This window comes from Anopheles arabiensis, chromosome 3 (genome assembly GCF_016920715.1).
Source record: "Anopheles arabiensis isolate DONGOLA chromosome 3, AaraD3, whole genome shotgun sequence".
NCBI lineage: Eukaryota > Metazoa > Arthropoda > Insecta > Diptera > Culicidae > Anopheles > Anopheles arabiensis.
Genome location: NC_053518.1, coordinates 18,180,189 through 18,195,936, shown reverse-complemented (window position 1 = coordinate 18,195,936; position 15,748 = coordinate 18,180,189). Strand labels below are relative to the sequence as shown.

At 46.9% G+C, this 15,748-nt stretch overlaps 1 protein-coding gene across 2 annotated transcripts in view; it reads left to right on the top strand.

Moving 5' to 3' along the window:
• The window catches only part of LOC120900188 (epidermal growth factor receptor), a 94,927-nt gene that overhangs the window by 47,371 nt on the left and 31,808 nt on the right, over window positions 1–15,748 (top strand). The window contains exon 1 of one of the 2 annotated variants that reach the window (XM_040306854.1): window positions 12,689–14,150. The exons of the other annotated variant lie outside the window; for it this stretch is intronic. Within the exon in view, the coding sequence (XP_040162788.1) occupies window positions 13,937–14,150 (214 nt within the window). The 5' untranslated portion in view covers window positions 12,689–13,936. Of the gene's footprint in view, window positions 1–12,688; window positions 14,151–15,748 lie in introns of those variants that run through there. 2 annotated transcript variants of the gene reach the window in all.

Sequence of the window (15,748 nt, the reverse complement as noted above, 5' to 3'; positions counted from 1 at the left end):
CAATGTGGTTAACGATTTTATGCACATTTTATTTGCCTTGTAACCACTTTTCAACCACGGCCACCTCTTCCCAAACCTCTAGGTGTGGCATACGCATACGGTGCATGATTGAGTGAATTTATAACCATTAACGATGCAGGGCAGAGTAATGGTGGCTAGTTAGCGCGCCTTGTTTTTTTGTCTAACCTTTTAGCCAAGCCCTTTATCGGTATTCGCTCGTCCGGCGTGAATACAGGGAAAACCAACAAATCGTACTTTTGCCACTTCACAGAGAAATTAAAAGACGATAGCTAACCATCGCCACACGCCACACTGGCAACGGCACACTGGAGTCGATCTTGTGAGAAAACAAATTGTTCATTAATCACTCGATCGAGCTTTCTTTCTTGCGATCGGGTTTTATTGTTGTGTTTGAAAAATTGTTTTTCGTTCGATGCAATATAGCAATCTTCTCCGGCAACACTTCAAAGCGAGGAATAGACATCGACCTTCCTTCTGCTCGCGCGTGTGTGTGAGTGTGTGCGTTTGTGTGGTCATAGTTTAAGTAAAACATAATATTATCCCTATCAATAACGCCGACATTCCGCGCAGTGCAAGGGCGCCAGCCTTGTGCGAGCGCTAGCATACGCCAAACGGTCCAGTCGCAAGTCCTACCCGATGTCGCCCATTAATCGGGCAGTGCGGGCAAATATTGAACCAGCTTCAATATTTGTACCCATTTTCGGCGTGTGCTTTGCAGCCATCCTCAAGCGTCTCGGTGGACTATTTAGCGACGGACCAGTCGGTCGGAGTGCGCTCGGGATAGCTTACACCACCAAGGCTTACGACCGTTCTGTTTGTTCCCGCGGTTCGACGCTACATACCTCTCCCGGTTCCTGTTGGGAGGCACGAGATTCCTTCCCTGTACAAAGACACGACGCTATTGCGCCGTAATGGATGCTGCGCTCGATACAATACCAAGTCCAACATGCAGGCAGGCTCTGCGCGAGGGGAGAAAAGAGAGCCCAAGAAAGATAGGGAAAAAACCCCATTCGAACAAAACCTTTATTCAGCTTGAAAATAGAGAAATCATGAACGATAAATTAACTGGTTCGAATTCCGGAGAGCGAATAGCTTCGGACCGAATGCTTGGGCCTCTTCCCTCGTCTCTTTCCCCGGTTTTCTTGGCCGATCGATGATCGTATCTCGTATCTCGCGGGGGCCCCGATCGTTTTGTTTTCGTTTCATAATTAAATGCTTTTAATTTATTTTCGAAATACGCTGTGGGCGCGCTGGCACGCTGCCAGGTGAAATGCCCGGCATCACAGATTGAGGGAAGAGTTTAGCGTTACCTTTCCCTAGGAACCCCGTAGGTGGTGGGAAGAACCGAAGAAGCTGGAAACTGGTTTGGTGGAAATTTCGCCCTCCTAGGTGTGCAGGGGTCGAACTGGTATTTAAGAAACGAGACCCTAGAATATGTATATGAGTGGCGCGTGATGAGATTGTAAGACGTTTTCCACCCCGTTTCATCCCGTTCTGTTGGTAAGGATCACCCTTCACCGAAGCGGGCCCGAGCGGACGGGACGTTTTAATCAGAATTTGGATGGTCGGGATTTGTGGAATCGTGGAAAGTGAAGATTGATTCTACGATATTAAACGCAATCAACGTTATGACACTGGAGAAATATTTGATGCGTGCGAGTTTTATACCTCCGGGGGCTGGGCCCTCGCGCGGGAGGGCACTAATGAAGCATCATTGCGTTTATTAGGAGCGGTTAAAGCTGTGTCCAGTGGTTTTTTGGGATGCGTATTCATGAGCCCTTTAAGGGTTCTGATGAGCTCAAATGGATGTTAAGAAACTTGGAATTTATACCGTTTGACAGATGAGAAGGAAAAAATATCATTAACAAAGTAACACGCAGATCTCAAAGATTGCTTTTATTTTATTTTATTGTTTTCTTTGTTCTAAGAAAATGTGAAAATGTCATTGGTTTCTTCCATGACTTATCTTTTTGTAAATGTTTTCTTAAATGATTGAAAAGAATTTTCCAATTTGTATGTTAGGTGAACTTTAACATAACTATTTCATTTATTTTTTGGAACTTTTTATCTTTTTTATTGATTTTATTTATTAATTTATTAATTTATTTATTTTATTGCTTCTTTTATATTTTAATTTATTGACCATTTTCACTAATTTGATAATCTTTATTATGTGTCTGTTTATTGTTATTTTCTTTCTTTAAAATATTTGTAGTTTATTTTTATGTTTCAATTTTGTTGTGTACGATCATATACTCCTTTATGGCTACCCAACAATTAAACTGCGTTTACGATGTGTCTGTGTATCACTTTAATCGGTCTTTGCTTCGTATATTACAGTTAATTTCTTGTTAGTTGAAATTTAAACATTACTAGTCTTATCAGATGAATAGTCCAATGTTGTTTCTAGTCCGATATCCTTTACCTTTACAATGCTAGATACGTTGTATTCCTTGTTACTTCAACGCATTCATGAGTAGATTAAGAAACAGTCGAGCCTGTTTTTAAATATTCAACTTGTAACGTACTTTTTGCTCAATTCCCTCAAAAGACGGCTAAGATTCATATAAAATGCATTGCTCATACGCGTTATAAGTTCAATTCCCTACCAGAAACCAACAATTTTCAACCAACACTATCATTGTCCACCCCACCGGCCAAACGAACGAATCAAATGTCCCACCATTTGTCGCGCGTGTGCAAAAATTGATTAAAACATGCTCTCGCTGACACATTCCCAGCGTTCCGTGCGATTCCTTACCGTTTACACCTGTATGCTGCGGACACTGACACTGCCACCTGCCTTGTCTTGCCGCCGCACGTCCCGCACATAATTGCCCCCCCCCGTGCATTACAACAATTTTCCTCCCACCCAGTTGGAAACTTGGAAGTCCAAACCGGAGAGGGGGGAGGGAAGTAACAATTTTGCCGCAAAATGGAGTGGTACCGTACCGGCAAATTGCCGACCATGTCACAACATTACCCGCGCACCCCGCGACCTTAATTCTAGAGCGCGTTGTGTTACCGCGTTTCCGTTAGGTTTATGCACCCTTTCCCGTGCTGGTGCAAATGTGGCGTTTAAATGCAGTATGACGCTTTGGTGGTTTTTTTCCAATTGGATTGGCCGAGCATAAATTGCTACAAAGCGATGTTGTAAATCTGATCATTTGTGTTTCGCCTAAGACCTTAGAACATCGAGGAGGACACAAAAAAGCACAACTGCAAGCATATACTGCTGATACGACACATTTCATAATATCCGGCGATGGCGTCGGTGGTCGCGTCTATCCCCTTGACACAACACCCAGACTTGTCATGCCGTCTGTCTTTCCCTTACCTTCGGGCCTAAAAAACGTAAGACTGTTTTGTTTTATATCTCGATTGAATTACCACTTTACGGTGCAAAACAACGGACCCTTTTCACCTGTAACCTGTTCGCTTTTCTAGAAATAATTCCTCCACTGTTTTGTTGGTTTTGTTTCGCTTTCTGGCAGACGTCTAGATTGCAGCCGATGCGCTTACCAAGCAAAACCAAACCCCACTGCAATCTGCTCGAAAGTATGGCTAATTGATACCTCGTTGCAGTTGCAGGAATATACTGTGCGACTGCTGTTTTCTAAGGGGTAGTGCAATCACTGCATTACCCGCCACTGGCATGCGTTGCAATAAAACGATAAACCTTTACGGGTGTGTTTATTGTTCGGGATGACGATCGGTCCTTCGCCCTTAGCCCGGCATTCTTGGCGATAAAGCGAGTGTTTATGTGTAAAATTTGCATCTTTTATGATTCAATCTCAGCCCTGCCTTACCGGCACGCTATGGGCGTGTTTCTTTTCGGTACCTTCACAAAAGTCACCTGTCAGCCCGCAGCAACAGGTTGTTGGGATGAATGTTTTTGCACCGTAAATTCCCTCGCCGCACTTACCCAGCACAATAAAACCGATTCGGTACATGTGCGAACCACTTTTCACTACCCCACCCCGAACCATCGTTCCATCGGTTGGGCTGAAACGCGCAGCGCACTCGTCTCGAAGCTCCCGAAAGCCATCTGCACTGAACGGTTGGGTGAAATGATGTTACCAATCATGGCCAAATCATACAGCTTGCAAGCTGTCAAACGCATGACGGTGCTTGAGCGGCCGATTAAGTCATTACCTTGTTCCCGCAAACACTTTATCGTGATTTCGACGGGTTTGGAAACAAAGTGGCATTCGCTGGTGTACGCCTCGAAAGTGTTTCAAGATGAGCGGAATGGGAGAAGTATTTGCACTTTCAATTGGAGACTTGGCATTGTTTTAAGGGGAAGAGAGAGAGCTGTTGATTGAGATCCCAATTTGACGTGTTACAGTTTAAACAAGTGACTTATCCTATTTTTGTTTGTACTCTTTCCTTTCTTTCACAGGTGAGCTCATGTTGTGAATGCACTTTCCGTTAGACGGTCTTGAAAGGCGAGAAAGAAAACAGTTATTCGATTTTGATTGGATTCCAGGATTGGTGAGCTTTTTCAGGCAGAAAATTTTATAACATTTGTCCTGTTAAGACATGTAATGAAGCGAAAAGTATGATTATAAACTAACATTGATTGAAATTGACAACATTGACCACTATGAGAAAATTGCAAACGAAGATTTAAACATTGCAGCTATTGTAAAAATGCCAGCTATTGCTTACAGGCATTACACCTTACACGAGAAGAAAATCTAGAGACATAAAAAAGCATGCATTAACTATCCAAGTGCATTCAAATCAATGATCCTCCTTCGGGACAAAACTCTAACAGTCACGAGCTGCAAAAACGAAGCCTACAAGACATTGGATGTAAGTTTACGGCCACAACGCATGTCTCGAAGGATATATGTGTCAGTACCAAAAAAATTGAGTTTGCGTATATCCTTGTCCAAGATGTCCAGCAGCTCCAAGAATGATTTGAAGAAAAGCAACATTCGTAGCAACGCTATATCTGCCAAACATTCAGAAATCCCAAAAATTCTAGATATAGATTAGATATAGACATCCTAAAATTTCTGAAATTTCTAACCCTCAAACTACACAACTTCATTACTAAAAACCACCAAAACAACTCAAATTGTCTTCATCTGTAACGAAATGCCACTGATAAATGTAAATAACAAGCCGCCTCAACCTCCGTTCGTTGCCTTCTTATTTAGATTTGAGCTCAAAAATCCACTCGCCAATCTTCGGGCGGGAATTCTTATGCTCAATTCGACTATCCAAGAGGGCCCCAGCGAACGATCGAACAGTTGAAACGTGAGATGCTGACTGCCTCATTACCATAAGCTGGCCTTTTTTCGCCGTTTCGCTTTATCACCGGACGGTTCGTTTCGTTCTCGGCGCTTTTTTCGGCGACAGCGAAAAATATAAACGATCATCATCAAATGACTCTCCAACAATATAAGCAATGGGCAGGTGAAACTTCTAGCCAACACGGTCGCTTTCTAGAATGCGGGAGCTGCGGGATGGGTGGTAGAAATTAAAATGTTTCACTTCTTTCACCCACCAACACCTCTCTCCCGGCTGCTTGCTAGACCGTTTTCTCCAAAATGGGGATGATTAAAATCCATAGCGCTCCGGTCCGCTATCAAGTCCACCGCCCGCAGCACTATTCGGCCACGCGAGAAATGATTCCCACTGACAGGCGTGTAATATGAGCCTTTTTTCGAGCGTACGTGCGTGTGTGTGTGTGTGTTTTGAAAGGCTCCAAACGAATTAGTCGCCATATCGGGTCGGTAGATTTTAGGCCCGAATGAGCTGGCAGAGACACGTCGGTGTTGTTTCCACCCGAATACACTCAAACCTGAAAAACCGCATTTCCCTCCCCAAAAACTAAGACCCTGGTTTACATCTCCCGGGCGATCTCCGAGTCGATCTCGGATTGGATGGTCTGACTTTAGTGCGACCGCAGCTTCGTTTCGTGCGTATCTGATCGGTTGCGACTAATTTGTTCCGACAGCGTGAGCAAATAAAAGGCAAACTCCAGTGTGCGAAAGCTCTGGGAAGGGGCTTTTTTGCCTGCCCCAATCGGCACATTTCTGTGGGGTCATTCAGGTCTCCCTCCCTTTTGCTTTAGCTGAGTACCCGGGTGAGGTTGACAACTCAGGGCGTTGTTACAGTTGACCGTATGACGAGTGCATACAACGGCCGTGGAGGACTTGAAAATTGTACTACTTTGTCAAGCAATCTAAGCAATAAACCTTCAAGGTTTACTGGAGCTCTTATACCTTTATAGTGTGTGTGATCGATGTTTCAGACGGTTCGTTATGTGACAGGGATTATGCAGAACGTTTTCAGGTGGCCACATTCGTGAATACAATCATCTAGAAAATGGATTCTTCAGATTAATTACAACCACCCTGAAATGCGTCATAAACACAAGCCACCGTACGAGCTTCGCAACAACGAACCTTTATTGCTGCTTTCCATAAATTACCATTAGCCTTAGCTAATCACTCAAACGCTGATAAAGCGCTCCACCGCTCACCTGGACACCGATGCAACCCGGTCGGAACTTTTACGATCGCGACACGCGGATAGCGAAGCTCATTTTGTCTGTCCTTCGTGTACGGAGAGGAGCACCACCATTGGTGGAGGAAGATTTCTTTTCCCATTCGCCCGCGACTAATTAATTCCATTTTGGGTGGGGAAAGAGTTCCAACGAAAAATTCCTTCCAAAAACCACGCTTCCCTTCCCCCCAACAACAACTGGCCTTTTATATCCAGCACAAGAAAGAAGAAGAGCCTCCCGATCATGATTTGTGTGGTTTATTTGTGTTCGCTATGCTTTCGGCGCTGAAGAAGCTTCGTGAAAATACAACCCAGGACCAACCTTTATTGGGCTCCAATAAAGGAAAGGAGCTGGAGCGAACCCGAGCAAAAAAAGGCAGCAAAACAACGAAAGAAGTCGCCTCCACACAGCTCCTCTAGATTGGCAATATCGTTTTGCACAACAAAACTGCTCGTCTCCGTTTCGCGGTTTGCATATTCAAAGCGTTGACCCGTGCTGGTGGCTTTTTGCTGAGGTCCGTTTGGCTTTCCCCCACTTTCTGAGAGGCTTAGTGGACCACCGTTCAAGCTTTTCGGGGTCCTTCGTTCCCATCGTTTCGAGCAACCTGTTCGTGGAGCTGGGCCTCTTCGGATGGACAATTGAGAAACGATCACCACCACGCGGACAGGTGATTAAATAACACGTTCTACATGGTGGTAAAGGCTCCCACAAAAAAAAAAAAACCTTAAAACGAAGCGGAACGGTCAAACCGTGCAAATTAGATGCAATTCTATATCTTCGATCGAATCCTATCGCGCGCCGCACACCGCACCGTATAGAGTGTGGTGAGTTATTGCTTTACCAGGCTCTGTCTTTAGTCGGTCTCCTTTCAAACTCGGCACCTTGGCGACGGGACGCGACCGATAACAAACAGCATGGCTTGTTTTTTCCCTCCCCTGTTTGCTTCTAATTGCCAAACCGAATCTCAGCGAGGAGGCAGCAAGAAGGACAAATGGTACGGTTTGGGCAGCGGCCTTTCGGTTCCGAAGCATTCGAAAATAGATAAGCGCCAAGGGTGAAAATATTAATTTCGATACTTTATTGCCGTCGTCAAATTAATAAATTGGTGTAAGGTTTCAACACCAGCATTGTGGTGCGAGCGCAAAAAAAAACAGCTTTGGGATCCACGACTGTACGGATTTCGGCACTTTGAATTCCAAACGGTTTCCAGCAGTTCGGTGCTGGGCTTGTGTTTTTTAACGACTTTGCAAACCACTTTACTGCGTTCGACTCTGTTTCTCTCCCTCTCTATGTTTCTCTCTGGGTCTCAGGTCCTCGCCAGCCCTTAAGAGCCTTTAATCTCAGCGCGATGCCGTCAAGGTTGTAAACGTTTCTTCTGCTCGTGTTCAAACGAGCCCGGTTCTCGTTTTGCATACCTGACCGGGTTGGGAGGCTTTTTCGAAGTTTAGCTGTTTGTGTCGCCTCTTAAAACCTGCGGCATACCGCGCATGTTGCGCGGTACACGGAAGAATTTTAATTATCAGCTGAAATCGAGCCGCACTTGTTGGGAAAACTTGTTTTTTTTTTTTTGTTGTTGTACAATTTAATGGCAAAGACAACACCAAGCCGGCAAGGACACGCTTGGTAATGCGCAGTTGGACGAAGATGCTGATGATGTGATTACGATGTGAGATAGGCATTTTTGGTCATATATCCAATGTCTTCTTGATAAAGCATATTATAATTGTGTCGAGTTAAAAGAGTTTTGTTCATTTAAATGGACAATATTTCAGAAAATATTCGGGTTCTTTCCGAATTGTTAGGAAATCTTAAGGACCTTAATTTGTATAAAAATTGTAAAAAAATCGAAGTTTCCTGAAGAATTTCCGTCCATTAATTGTAAAAGATATCTACCCTGAACAAAACCTGTCGGAGTTAAATAAAAATTCAAGAGTAGAGCTATTTGGAGGTCTGAGTGCTATATGTTTTTGACGATGAAATCTAGTCTTAAGGCCAGGTGAAACACTATGCAATACATCTTGACTCGAGTAGATGGACCAAAAATTGCGAAGATCTTACAGTCTGCAGTGGTGCCTATCGTCCTGTAGACTGTTTTATAGTTGCTGTTAGAGTAACTTCACAAGCATGCAACACGTACCGTCTTAAGTGCGCACCATGCATCCATGCATTATGCAGAAATGGCAGTCAAAGATGAAGGAATAGGTTTGAAAGGCGTGTTCAGACGTCGTTTTGACCATGGATATCATGGATGACAAACATTTTCCAAGCATCAATGACTTAAACGAACCACAAAAATGTCATGTGTCATAAATATAATATTTCACTTTTTCAAAAGATTCGATATACCAAGTTAGTTTTAGAGGTTCTATCAAGAATTATCATTTATTATTTTTTTATCCAGCCACGTCTGATTGAATGTCTCCACATTTTTTTCTATTCAAAAATATTTGAACGATTCTAACTCGGAACCTAACACCATTTTGACCGCCACCTAGCCGCACCACACTCTGGTGTCTTGAACAAATATCACTTTTAACTATATAATCCTAATAAAAACATCCTGAACCCATTCCCTATCGCCGAGTTTGCTTAAATTCTGCATCTAATCTGCCTTCAGCTTGCCCTCGGAACAAACCCAAGAATTATATCTTCTACCTCTTCCAATCTGCAGCTGGCAGTGATCGCTACGGACCATTACACAATCTAGCCGGTTGTTTGTGCGCTAGAACTGCAACACCACTGTTATATCATACATTTAGCACGCTCGAACATAAGCACAACCAAACAATGCTTATCAACAGCCCGCCTTTACGCCGAACGTTCCTTTCCCACCATGCATCTCCCCTGCCTTTGATGCCGCAAAGGCAGCAGCAGCAGCAGCAGCAAAACGCAAAAATCAATATTTGTGTAACCCCGCAAGTCTAGCGAGCTCGGGACAATCGCGCGACCGGCAGTATTTAAATATCGGAAGAGCAAATTCCGTACCGTTTTTGCCAAAGTGCGCGATAGCAGCCCCGAGAAGTTGCGTCCCAGGTGCGTCGGTGCTGCCGGCCGATAGCGATAAAGCATCTCGCCCAAAGCAAACGGTGTGAACGTTTTTAACGTTTTTAATAAAGTACGCCGGACGCGGCAGTGTCGCAAATATTTGCCATTCGAATGAAATTACACCAAAGTGTGTGTGTGGGGCAAAAAGGCGCACCATTTAATCGGGCACTGAGTTCGATCGCCGGTCGGCCGCGCGTATCTTCTCGCTGCGCAGTGACGCAGTTGGCTTAGCGTTCGTCCCCTTAGCCCCTTGTAAGTGGAGTGGTTAGTAAGGCGCTGTCAAAAGCTTTGCATTCGACCGATCTTGCCCGCCGACCGGTCAGCGGTGAGCGCCAGAGCGAAAGCAACGGGTCAGCAACGGGGCAACAAGGCACACACATTCCAATTCCGAACGGGTCGCAACGCCGTAAGGGTCGTGACGGTTGTTTTTTGTGTGTGTAAAACCATGCCCAAACCCGGGGGGACGCTTTCGGAAGGGGATGGGGAAGAGTTGTGAGGGAGATGAAAAGGGGTGGAAAGGGTTTCGTTTCACCTTTAAGCTGGCCCGCAGCACGCTGCTCCAGCGACTGAAAGGCAACACACGCCCCGAAGTGAAAGACCCGTGTGCTCGGACTGATGGCGGCTTAAACGGGACGGATTGTTCCAAGCCGATATGCAACCGCCTCTCGCTCCCCAGCATCTCCCCTTTGGCTGCAGCCAGGGGGTTTGGATTTACCTGTTTCGCAGCAGCCAGCCTGCTGGCCGGGAATGGAGGGGACTCCTTTCACGTTCGAAAGGTGTTTGGAAGGCGAAAGAAAACGACCGCGACCGCTTGCCTGCGTCCAAAGCAAGCCCTCCCGCAAGCAAGCGTTCATCTCAGCCACCCGTAATCTGAGCCACCCCGTGCGCAGCATGCGAGTGTATATGTGTGGTGGTGGTGGTGGTTGTATGTTGACTTTATGTTTTTATACCTTTTGTTTTCTCAACTGCTTCGCATAATCCACCACTGGCAAACAGACGCGCAAACCCTCACACACAGACGACGGCTGTTGAGGCTGTATTGGTACGTTCGCCCATGATTGAACAGATTGAAAGCTTTGATCAAGCGCGAAAAAGCTTCTCCCAAACACGCACACACACACACACTGGTACAAGAGGGTAAGGGAGCTTTAGGCGAGATCTTTCTGGAGCGCAACATAATGTGATGGCATTTTTACCATTTTTTTTTTCTCTGTTATGCTCTCCGTTTCACTCATCCCGCTGGTGTGGTTGGAAAGCTTTAAGAGTTTGGCATTTTGCCCTCCACTCTCTCTCTCACCCTTTTCATCCACCACTTCCACCCATTGCTTTATCACCATGACAAAACGATCGATGCTGTTTACGATCGGCTGCACGGTTCCACCTTATTATTTCACAATTTCATTTATTTCAGGTCTTTAAATGTTACGGGTAAACAATGGCAGTGAGGAAAATGGACGTTTTTATTTGTAAAACCTGGCACACTTGCCCCACTCGACGGAGAACAATATTTTATTATTTTGTTGTTTTTTTTTTATTCCTTTTTTGCACACTGGGCGTGTGTGTTGAGTGTTTTCTCTTTGCCAGCAAGAACAACAACAAGACCGACCGAACAACCCCGTGTGTGAATGTTTTTTCTCCAAAGCTGTGCCAGTTTTGTTCTGGCCGGCGCTCATCGGCCGAAGTAAAACACAACACAACAACATGGTGGCCGTGTTTTGCGTTTCAAATAACTGCTCCGGAACACTTGTACAACATGGTGGAGAATTTGTGTTTTCGGTTTGTGCCTCCCACACCCTCCCTCTCCCCCCCCCCCCCGTCGCACCACCCTCTGTTTGTGCTTTACACACAACGTGCACAAAGATTGGAATGCCCTTATTTTGTAGTGGTGTTTTGCGCAACACACCAGGCCCTGCGAGTTTTCGTCTTCGTTGTCACCTGACTCAGCAGAGTGGTGCTGGAGAGAGGACACGGTTTTGGGGGGGGGGCATTATTTTGCTGTTTTTAAAATTACAATCCCAAAAACATTGCCGGCAAAGCAGGGCTTTATGCACCTAGCAGCATTTGTTTTTGCCCGTAGCCTTCTTCGCGTTTCGCTCGTGCCCTCTGCCAAATAGTGCTTAGTGTTGCAGCAACCGGAGCGCGATCGGGGCTTTAGAGTGCGCAAAAAAACAACAACGATCCCTCGTTTGCGTCAAGCCAGCGAGGTACAGCGAATGATACGCTCACCGAAAGCCTTGCAACCAACACTTGGAAAGAGCGCACTGCGCGGTTGGGCTCTTTACCCCACGTACCAGCCCGTATCACGTTTCACGCACATCAACACAAACACAAGCGCACACAGAGCATACCTTTCTTTGGTGGCATTTTATGGCGTGTGGTATGCTTCCATCCCCTCACCCCCCGTCTTGAAGGCGTCTGATCACAAGCCGGAGAGAGCTCCGTTAGGCATGGGATTTTTAAAGCCTTGTCGAGTGTGTAATAAAACACAAACTGTGCACACACACACATACATACACAAACTTAGGGGGTGAGTTCGATCGAACTCGATCAAGCAACGCGCACACTCACACGCACACACCGATACAAAACAAAAATGGTCGACCTGAAGGGTTCGCTCTCGCGTGGTGCTCTCATTCGCTCTCACTCTCAGCGCAAAAGGTGATCGATTGAGCAATGGCGCAATTGCCATTTTCTACATTAATTCTACTTTCATATGAATATTTTCATTGATTTCGTATGTTTATTGGTCACTTTTTTGTCAAAAAAGAACACAAATGGTGCCTTTTCAAAGCGTCTATTGTCAAAAAGAGCGAAAGAGTGGAGATAAAGCTCTCGCCAAACGCGCGCTGCAAGCTTATGCTCACGGCAACATAACACGCGTTGGCTTATGCTCTCCCGAAGCTTCGAAAGCTTGTCTCGGGGCCGATTGTGTCAACAAAACCGTTCCCTTTTGCTTTCTGCTTCCCGTCTTGCGGCGAGTTGAGCGGGGACCAGGAGAACTCACAAACACACGCACAAACCGACGGAGCAAAAACGTCTTGTACGACGACTTGTATGCTGCTGCCTTGTGGCGGCGTCGGATTCTTGCCCGACCGCTTCTCACTTCGAGTTCGGATGCTAAGCAGTGCGCAGGTGGTCGGATTTGTGCTGTGCGTCGTTCCTTCTGGCGCGGACCGTTGTCGTGTGGGTGCTGTTTTTGTTTTCGGTCACACATCAAACCGCGTGACAAGAGATAGGATAAAAAGGGATACAAAGAGTTGGAAAGAAAGGAAATACTATTCCCAATCCACCCCTTCGTTGCAGTACAGTGTGTCTGTGGTGAAAACAAACTGCGCAAGTGGGCCGTGATCGAGCTCAAGAAGTTCGTGCGTTTTGTTGGGTCGAATAAGGGAGGTTTTGCGTAACAGAAACCTCGGTGCCGAAAAATAGCTCCAACTTCCTAGTGGAAGGGAAGTTGTGGTGTGGTTTGTGCGGTTTTCCTGCTCGGATGTTCCGGGGCAGCATCTGGGGGGCGGCAGTACATCTTCCCGGAGCCGGCACGAGTGTGCCCAAGTGTGCCCAAGTGGTTGCGGTGTTTGAGAGAGAGAGCAAGTGGTGGTGCGATAGAACACACGAAAAGGGCTCTCGAGCACGTTCTGGCGCTCAAACCTTCCCCCGCTCTTGCTGAAGGGGCAGCGTGCAATATCGTGTGTTTCGGGGGGAACAGTTGGCGGAACACGGCGTCAAGTGGCGTGGCGTAGTTGTGTTGTGTGTTGTGCTCTGCGGTAGTTCTCTGACGGTGTTGTGTTTCACAAAACGTCGCAATATTCCCCGGCATTCGAAAGATATTTGGATCAGTGCGCGCGATCACCAGTGTGTCGTTGAGAAGGGGAGGCAAGGGTTCCAGGCCTGTTCCTCTGTGTGTGTTTGGTGTGACAAATGTATGGCTGTGATTGGGTTTGTTTAGAGTGCTAACAAGCTGTGTGGTAAATAGGAAAAAGAGGGGGCCTGTTGAAAAGTGGCCAAGTGTCTGTTGGTTCGTGATCTTTTTTTGCGTGAACGCAAAAGCCAAAGTGTCAGAATACGAGGTTCTCTGGAGAATCTCTTGAAAAGCATTAGAAGAGTCACTGAAAAGAAGTGAACCAGTGTTGTCTGTGTGTGTCTATATCTGTATCAAATAGATCCAGAATCTCCAAAAATCCAAGGTCTTATCCGGACGTTGGAACTTCCCACACTACCCAAAACGCGCTATGTCCCACCGGTGACAAAGATCCTCAAAACATCGGACGTGGAGCGTAAAGCATCTCCACAGCCCAAAACATAGAAACTCCTTCTAGTCTCCCCGCTCTGGGAAATGTGGACACGATCATGCCGATGATGCGGAGCTACAGTACGAGATTGACCGGGCCGGTCGGTCCCGTTGCCGTGCTGGTGGTGGTGCTGCTGCTTGTAGCCCTGCTGCCCGTACCGGCCCGGGCCAACTACGAGCTGTACCGGCAGCACCGCCAGCGCCAGCAAATGGAGCGCCAGACGCAGATGCGCCATCACGAGGAGAAAAAGTCCGAGTTCGTGAAGGGAAAAAGTAAGTTAAGATCGCTCGCCCGAAGGGCCCTGGGTACCCTCGCCGCCCAGTCTGTTTACTAACGCTCCGTTATCGAACTCCGGGGCTCGGCATCGGAAACAATCGATGCGCTTTGATCGTGCCTCGTGGGACGTCCCTTATCAGGGCCGGTTGCTCGTAGTGCGCGTAGCACCACATACCCAGTGCAAACAGTGTACACCTTGGGCGTTCTGTTTGGCTCACCCCTTTCGCTTTAGCGGGTTTCGGGCTATTGGGCTGCCTTAGCTACCTTCGCTACTTCGATAACAATCGTCGTCTTTGTGACTAGTGCAGGGCCTGCGAAGGGCCAAACGCGATCGAGCGAAAGTGCCCTTTTGGCGGTGGGACGATATGGGACACTTCTTATCCATTGGAAAATAGTTTGAGCCGTGTTTTGAGACGCGATAGATAAGAGAGTGGGCAATGTAACGCTATTCGGATTGGTACGCATTACCAAGCAATATCTAGCATGCAGAAGGGGCTTTTTTATCTTGACGTACAGCTGCTCCAGTGACCTCTGCTATATAATTTAGGCTGCCCAGACGTTGTTGGAGCACGAATTATTTGAACTCTGTAGCATAGAATCATCAGGCGTTAGAGCCTGGAAGAGGTTGAAGTCGGAATAGATTTCCATAAAATCAGTCCCATCCATCCCGAACTCGTATTTCCATAGCCGATAGTATAGAATTAGATGCTCTTTCTCTTGATCCTCTGAGATCTTGAGCTCCAAACGGCTCCAAACAAAGAACAGCTCTTCTTCCTCCACGATTCCCATGATCCCAGGGATGTGCGCAGTACCGCACAAGCGCAAGGCTCTTTGCGCCATCTTGAGTGGAGCTGTGTGTGTGTGTGTGCGCCTCACGCGACCCTATAATTTACCTGTGGCATCTTTTTTTCTTCGTTTTGGAGCTCCCCCGGCCCAAGGAGAAAAGGTTCTTCTCCGCTACCTTTGTTAGAATAAACATAATCTTTATGATTAAACATGATTTGCACATACGGAACCCGAGGTGAGGTTTGTGCTCTTAAACTTCCACGTTGTGCCCCATCTCTCCAGACTCCGGGCACCAGCAGCAGACGCAAAGAAGACACAGCCAGCAAGCAAAAGCTGGTGCTCCTGCAACGGCGAATGAAGCGCCAAAGCGGGGAGCAGTAAGACAAAAAAAACGATGGGGGAAAATAGCTGCCGGGCAGGCGTGATCGTGCTGCCAGGATCTGCTCGTTCGCTTTACCTCTCGCTTTATCATACTACCCTCTTTCGCACACGTTTCGCTGTGTGTGTCTGTGTGGCCATCATTACTGGCGCGCACGTCGGAGGAGGCCTCCCAGCATCCCAGCCGCGCCCGTCTGCAAAGCTTTAAAGGCGCAGCAGCAGCAGCAGCAACAGCCCAGCACGCAACAGAGACGCCAAAACCGCGCCAGCGCTAGGGGCAGGGCGTACTCCGCCCGGCGTAACAATGGCGCTTTTGTTGCGAGCCTTCACGTCGTGACCGCTCTCCCCATCGCCGCGATCCAAGGATCCAAGTGCCGTAGTGTCCACCCCAAAACCTTGCCAAAAGGGATCTCTCGCATCTCGGTGCGGC